We start from the raw sequence: 7,866 nt of genomic DNA on the forward strand, positions 1-7,866 counted from the left end.
GATATGATTTCAATCTTGAACATGTAGAGACTTGTTCTGTGTCCTAACATGTGGTCTATCTTTGAGAATGTCCCATGTGGCCTTGAGAAGAATGTATATTCTGCTGTGTTGGGGGGAAATGTTCTATAAATGTCAATTAAATCCATGTGATCCAGTGTGTCCTTTAGAGTCTCTGTTTCCTTGTTAAGTTTTTGTCTGGCAGATCTATCCAGTGAAGTCAGAGGGGTGTTAAAGTCCCCTCCTATGACTGTATTGTTGTCGATCTCTCCATTAAAGTCCTCTGGAAGTGTGTGTGTGTGTGTGTGTGTGTGTGTGTAGTGACCTTTGTTGTCTCTTGTGATGGCCTTCATTTTAAAGTCTATTTTGTCAGATATGAGTATTGCTACTCCAGCTTTTTTTCTTTTCCAATTGCATGGAAAACATTTTTAATTTAAATTCTTATTGTTTAAAGTATTACATATGTCTCCTTTTTCCTCCATTGACCTCTCCCTAGGTGTCCCCACCCCCTTGCACATGCCCTCACCTCCCACCCTGTCTGTGTCCATTGGTTATGCTCATATGCATGCATGCAAGCCCTTTGGTTGATCTCTTACCCCTTCACCCCCGCCTTCCCTCATAGGTTGGACATTCTGTTCAATGCTTCTATGATTCTGGTTCTACTTTTGTTCATCAGTTTATGTTGTTCATTATATTTCACAAATGAGTGAGATCATGTGATATTTATCTTTCTCTGACTGGCTTATTTCATTTAGCATAATGCTCTCCAATTCCATCCTGCATGAAAAAAATTTTTTCTATCCCTTCACTCTCATACTCTGTGTCTTTTCTTTTCTTTTTTCTTTTTTTTTTTGAGATGGGTTTCTTGTAGACAATATATAGTTGGGTCATGTTTTTGTATCCATTCAGCTACCCTATGCCTTTTGATTGGAGCATTTAATCCATTTACATTAGGGTTATTATTAAGAGGTATTTATTTATTGCCATTTTAATTCTGTATAGCTTAGGTCTCTCTCTATTTCTTCTTATTACAGCAGTCTCTTTAGCATGTCTTTAATGCTGGCTTGCTGGTGATGTACTCCTTTAGCCTTTTTTTTTTTTGGTCTGGGAAGCTCTTTATTTGACCATCTATTTTGAATGATAGTCTTGCTGGGTAAGTAATCTTGGTCTCAGATCCTTGTTTTCCATTACCTTGAGTACTTCATGCCCTTCCCTTCTGGCGTGTAGAGTTTCTGATGAGAAAGCCTTATGGGAGCTCCTTTGTAGGTAACAGTTTTCTTTTCTCTGCCTGCCTTTAAGATTCTCTCTGTCTTTTATTTTTGGCATTTTAATTATGATGTGTCTGGGCATGGGCCTGTTTGGATTCTTCTTGCTTGGGGTTCTCTGTGCCCCTGAACTTGTGTGACTTTTTCCTTTACCAGGTTAGGGAAGTTCTGCCATTATTTCTTTAAACACGTTCTCTATCCCTTTCTCCCTTTCTGCCTCTTCTGGCACACCTGCTATTCAAATATTGTCATGTTTCACATTGTCCCCCAGATTCCTTAAGCTGTTCTCCTGTTTTTTAATTGTTTTTTTCTTTTTGGTTCTCTGATTGGGAGATATCTCAACCACTGAGCCACACCAGCCAGGCAGGGAAGAGCATATTACATTAGCAGTTTCTCAGCCGAGTCACGGGACCGGAGAGCACAGACTCATGGCCTGTCACACTTTTAAAAGGAAAACTCAGAAATTTAAAAAAGAGAAGGGAAAAAGGGAAATAGAATTATATGGGAAATCTGACATCCTTTGGACCTTGAAAAGTTAACTCCAGGTTTCCTTAATAATTAAAAAAAAAAAGTTCCAGCCGAAACCGGTTTGGCTCAGTGGATAGAGCGTCGGCCTGCAGACGGAAAGGTCCCAGGTTCGATTCCGGTCAAGGGCATGTACCTGGGTTGCGGGCACATCCCCAGTAGGAGATGTGCAGGAGGCAGCTGATTGATGTTTCTCTCTCATCGATGTTTCTAACTCTATCTCTCTCCCTTCCTCTCTGTAAAAAAATCAATAAAATATATTAAAAAAAGGGTTTTAATAGTTCACATTTGAAAACCCAATCTAAAATATATATATTTTTTAAAAAAAGTTCTTTTCCTCTTGTGAGAATCGGGAGAAAATGCTTATATCTTTTTATGTGCAAATCTTGTATATAAGAAGACTCCTGCTACTATTGCCACCAGATGGCTCTTCCAAAAAGTAAAGCTTCCATCTTTGCATCAGAAATCTTAAATTGGCCAATCTAACTTACGCGAACACTCAGGTCGCTCTCTGTCCTTCAGTAAATATATATTGAACACCCACTATGTGCTGAGCATATTCTTACAAAGCTAACTTGGGGACTTCATGAAGCTCGTCCACCTGTTCTTAAACATAAACCTCTGCTCTGAGCAACACTGGTGTGCCTTGCCTCCTCCTGCTCTTTTCTCCATTTCTGGAACAATTCCCCATTTGACAGGCTCTTTCATCTTCCCTTGGCCTGTTTAAACTTTACCCCAGCCCACCCCTGCTGCAAAGCCAGCCAAGGTGGCATCACCCTCACGCTCCTTCCCTGACTGATAGCCCACAAGGGAGTCTTCTTTCTTCACCCCTATTAAATTACACACATCCCAAAGATTCAAAGTGTAGACGGAACTGTTTTTCCTGAAAATTAAGGAAATAAGAAGAGGCTGGCCAGTGTGGCGCAGTGGTTGAGTGTCGACCTATAAACCAGGAGGTGACAGGCTTAATTTCAGGTCAGGGCACTTGCCCGGGTTGCAGGCTCGACCCCCAGTAGCGGGTATGCAGGAGGCAACCAGCTTATGATTCTCTCATCATTGATGTTTCTATCTCTATCTCCCTCTTCTTTCTCTCTGAAATCAATAAAAATATATTTTTTAAAAACATAAAAGAGCTCTGACCAGCTTGGCTCAGTGGATAGAGCGTCGGCCTGCAGACTAAAAGGTTCCAGGTTCGATTCCAGTCAAGGGCATGTACCTTGGTTGCGGGCACATCCCCAGTAGGGGGTGTACAGGAGGCAGCTGATTGATGTTTCTCTCTCATCAATGTTTCTAACTATCACTCTCCCTTCCTCTCTGTAAGAAATCAATAAAATATATTAAAAGAAAATAAACATAAAAGAAAGAAAAAGAATCCTGTTTTATGTTACTATAAATATTACTAATTTGTATGGTACATTATGCCTAATATTATCTAAATATTAGCCAATTATCTTACTAATAGAAAAAGTGGAAACCTAAGTTTCCCCTTCACTGAACGTTGAGATTTAGCATTTCCTCATTGGAATGTTAATTTTGAGACTAGGAAGTATTTTAAAGACTGGAGGGGTTTTAAAGTAAATGCTCATATAATTAGCAGGCCAGGGAAGCAAACTAATTTGCTATTATGTTTTGGGGAAGGATTACTTCAAAAGACAGACACTGATAAGAATTTTCAGGTTGCTCAGTGAGAGTATGACTTGTCTGCACTGGCACCATAGGTCAATGGCAGAGCCACTACTAACCAACATGTTTCTACATAATTCCAGGAGGCCAGCAATGCTGTTTTGACTGGCAACTTTTCTCCTTAGAAGACAGTATAGTCCATGAGGCTCAAATTTCATTCTTCTGTCTGTTTTTCAAACTGAAACTCCATGATTTCCCCCACCTTTCCCCCCTTCCACAGAATAGTTACTCTATCCAATAATTCCTTAAGAATTGGCTTCTCTTTAGAAATACTCCTACTTTTAAACTTGGCTCAGGCCCCAGTAACCTTGCCCCTTGGACAGTGGTCGGCAAACTATAGCTCACGAGCCACACGCGGCTCTTTGGCCCTTTGAGTGTGGCTCTTCCACAAAATACCACGTGCAGGCGCGCATGTACAGTGCGATTGAAACTTCGTGGCCCATGCGCAGAGGTCGGTATTTTGTGGAAGAGCCACACTCAAGGGGCCAAAGAGCCGCATGTGGCTCACGAGCCGCAGTTTGCCGACCACTGGCCTAGAACATCTGCTGAGCCAGAAAATAAGCAAGTGTTCCAAAAATGATAGGACTTGTCAAAAGAACACAGGAGCCAACCTGAATAGACAAAGCTAGAATAATTTTAGCAACAAAGTAAAATAATGATGGCACTGGATTTTAACCTATGACATAAATATTCATGAGCCCATGATGTTAAAAATAAATAAATTAGTTAAACAAATGGGGGAGAAGAGACAGCACTTTCTTACAGAAGCATTACAGCTAATGAACATAGAAGGAAAAAAGAGAAAATAAAAATATTACCATTAAGCAAACACCAGAGTAATAATTGTGATAAACAAGTTCCACTAGTAGTTGTGAACACTTATGGGCAAAATCTGAGGAGAAACAGGATATTTCCATAGTTTTGAAGTATTTCCCCCAATATAGTTATCCTATATAATAAAAGGCTAATATGTAAGTCAACTGAATGGTGGAACGACTGGTTGCTATGATGTGCACTGACCACCAGGGGGCAGACGTTCAACACAGGAGCTGCCCCTTGGTGGTCAGTGCCTCAGCAAGAAGCTGGGCTCACCAGCAGGCTCAAGGCTGGTGAGCGCAGTGGAGGTGGCAGGAGCCTCTCCTGCCTCCAAGGCAGTGCTAAGGAGCAGCAAGCCTGGCTTCTGGCTGAGTGGTACTCTCACAGGGGGAGCCCCACTAAGCCAGAAGCCGGGCTTATGGCTGGTGAGTGCAGCAGCAGTGGTAGGAGCCTCTCTTGTCTCCATGGCAGCGCTAAGGACCCCTCGGGGGTGGTGAGCGCAGTGGAGGTGGCAGGAGCCTCTCCTGCCTCCAAGGCAGTGCTAAGGAGCAGCAAGCCTGGCTTCTGGCTGAGTGGTACTCTCACAGGGGGAGCCCCACTAAGCCAGAAGCCGGGCTTATGGCTGGTGAGTGCAGCAGCAGTGGTAGGAGCCTCTCTTGTCTCCATGGCAGCGCTAAGGACCCCTCGGGGGATGTCCGACTGTGAACAAGCCTAAGCTGGCAGTTGGACATCCCCCAAGGGGTCCCAGACTGCGAGGGGGCACAGGCCGGGTTGAGGGAACCCCCCTCCCAGTGCACGAATGTTGTACACCGGGTCTCTCGTTAATGATACTAAAAGGAAATGATAGTAAAGGGAAAGATAATTTCATAGTGCAGATACCACTTTACCCAGGTGATCAAGATGAACATCACCAGTGATAAGACATCAACATCATGAGCCTTTTGATTTTATGCATTGAGAAGGACACAATAGCATTTTCCTGTCCTGCAGGACAAGGAAAAACTGAGGAACATCAGACTGGAGGAGATTAAAAAGAAATACTAACTAATTGTAATGCGGGAAACTGGATGGGATTTTGGAAGAGAAAAAGGACAGTGGGAAAACTGATGAAATTAGAATAAGGTCATCACTAATAATTGGATTGTGGTTATGTAAGATGTTAAGATTAGGGGAAGCTGGGTGAGTTCAAAATAAAAACTATAAACAAAATTAAATAAAACACATAAGGCACACTAAATATTTCGATAACGTGAACTGTTCTTTGGTTCTTCCCGTTGCATTTCCACAGCGGAGCGACTTTCAAACACCTGGCTGGACGTTCGTCACATTGAAAAATATGTAGATCAAGGTAAAAGTGGAACAAGAGAATTACTTTGGTCCTGGGCACAGAAAAACAAGACCGTCGGTGACCTTCTGCAGATTCTCCAGGAGATGGGACATCATCGAGCCATCCATTTAATTGCAAACCATGGTAAACACTGATTTTTATGACATGGCTCTTGGTCCATTTTATAGGAATAATAATTTGTAAATGTAAATATTGCATTTTATTCAAGACCATGACTGGTTATGCTATATGTCACAGATTTCTCACCAGTGGCATTTATCTGAAGTGGGCCTTACTGCTTCACATTTTTTTTTGGTGCCACTTTCTTTCTTTACTACATAATGTATACAGCACAGTCCTTTCTACCACTTTATAGTTTGGGGTTTAAGATTTTTTTTTTACTTGCAAATCACACTTTTTGAACTGTTTTATTCTTAGCAATATGAACCAACTCTCTATCTAAAACTCTGAAACTCTTTGAAGCACAAACATAACCACAATCACAATATAAGTAAAATATAGATAATCCCATAATTTGTTTTATCATATGATTAGAAGTTAAAAAAATATAATTGGATTTTCCCCCTGTATTTTTGTGTAAATGATATCCCTGTGGGATTTCTCTTTTATCTGCATTGCTCTTTTTATGCCATTGCCTCTAATTCTGCCTTACCTGTTTACTGTTCATTAGACAGGGGTCTGATTCTTCCCTTTGTCTTGTTTGTTTCTCATGCTGTGTCATGCCTTACATGAAGAGTAACCTGATAAGTAAAGCTCATGAAGTTTTCTCCATTCATTCTTTGTCAATAAAATAATCTCCTAATGTTACCTGTTCTGTTTATTCCACTTTAGATTTATTCACTTCAATAAGAATGATCTTGAGTGATCTTGGGTCTTATAGACTCAGGGCTCTTAAGTTGGAAACTCTTTTGAATCACTATCCTTATTATTTGCCTCTTTCATTCAGTAACATTTTTATTTCTTTATATTAGCACACATCCTTTTTAATAATATACTAAGTGCCCTTGAACCTCTATGCCATTACCCAAAGAAACTTTGCACGCACAAAGAAGAAATCCTGAGAGATTTGTACCAGAAAACGGTAGCTTCAGGTTCACTTTTATTCTGTAGGTTTTCCATGTTAATGGGATATTAGGCAGTTTCCAATAGGCTTCTACCATGATATTATCTGTATGACTTGGCTAAATCCTTTTCAACTTTTGCACGTTATTTCTTCACTTAGTTTCATAGAGCAGAATCCTGCACTATGAAGCTTACTGATCAATTAAAATGCAACGAGTCCCAGGGAACTGTAAATTCAATGCCTGATCATTATCTGAGCCTTTTTCAACCACTGAAACCATCCACATGATTCACTATTCATGTATAAACTCACACCACTTTGACAGGACACGTGGGATGTTTTATACTTTAGTAGATTTCAGGGTATCTTTTTGCTCTCTACATCATTTATTTATGCAACAGAGAATGATGCGAACTGATTAGACAAAAATGTCACATTCTTGATTGACTCCTAGTCTGTTGCACATGCAAAATTGATTTTATTTTTTAAAGGGGAAGATTGGCTGATTGGTGAAAAGACAAGTATTTACTGCCCTAGTACCAGGAGATAGATAAATTTGAGATGCGTGGAGGATAGCACTTTGCGCTGAGTCCTTTTCTGAGCAAAGTAGTGATAACCAGAACAGTGAGCCGAGGTTTCCCCCCAGGGGGTTGTGTCTCTCAACACCAAAGAATGAGCTCTGCAGGCCAAAAGATTTAAGCAAATGCATGGAAAATTTATTGCAAGCGGATTCAGGCTCCTCACATGGGGAGGGAGGCCCAATAATGGGTCTCCTGTGAAGCCTGGTAGTCTAGGGGTATATATTTGCTGTAAGCTTGCTCTATATCTATGCTGATTGATTCCCTCAATTGTTCTTGCCCAGCAAGTTTCACTTGCCTCCCTAGTTTCACATGCCTCCCACTTTGAGTCCAAAAACATTTTGTTGTTCCTGCATGGTTGGTTTTTGTGATTAGGCTTGTTCAAACTGCCGTGCCTGCCCCTGAGGTATGTTCCACCAGCCTTTGTTTTCCACTGGACCCCTGCCCAGATTGCCTGCGTGTCAAGCTAAGCCTCTCAATAGCATTATTTAATTGTGATTTATTGAGTAGATGCTTTGATTATCTTAAAAGAATGTTCATTGTATAGCTTGTTAAAAGCAACAATGTGATGATTCATTGGAAACATTAAAT

General features: G+C 40.9%; 1 protein-coding gene across 1 annotated transcript in view; it reads left to right on the forward strand.

The window, feature by feature from the left end:
• IRAK3 (interleukin 1 receptor associated kinase 3) overlaps positions 1-7,866 on the forward strand; it is a 55,291-nt gene that overhangs the window by 11,903 nt on the left and 35,522 nt on the right. The window contains exon 3 of the mRNA XM_015567748.1: positions 5,575-5,757. Within this exon, the coding sequence (XP_015423234.1) occupies positions 5,575-5,757 (183 nt within the window). The remainder of the gene's footprint in view (positions 1-5,574; positions 5,758-7,866) is intronic.

This window comes from Myotis davidii, unplaced genomic scaffold (assembly GCF_000327345.1).
Source record: "Myotis davidii unplaced genomic scaffold, ASM32734v1 scaffold523, whole genome shotgun sequence".
NCBI classification, from domain to species: Eukaryota; Metazoa; Chordata; class Mammalia; order Chiroptera; family Vespertilionidae; genus Myotis; species Myotis davidii.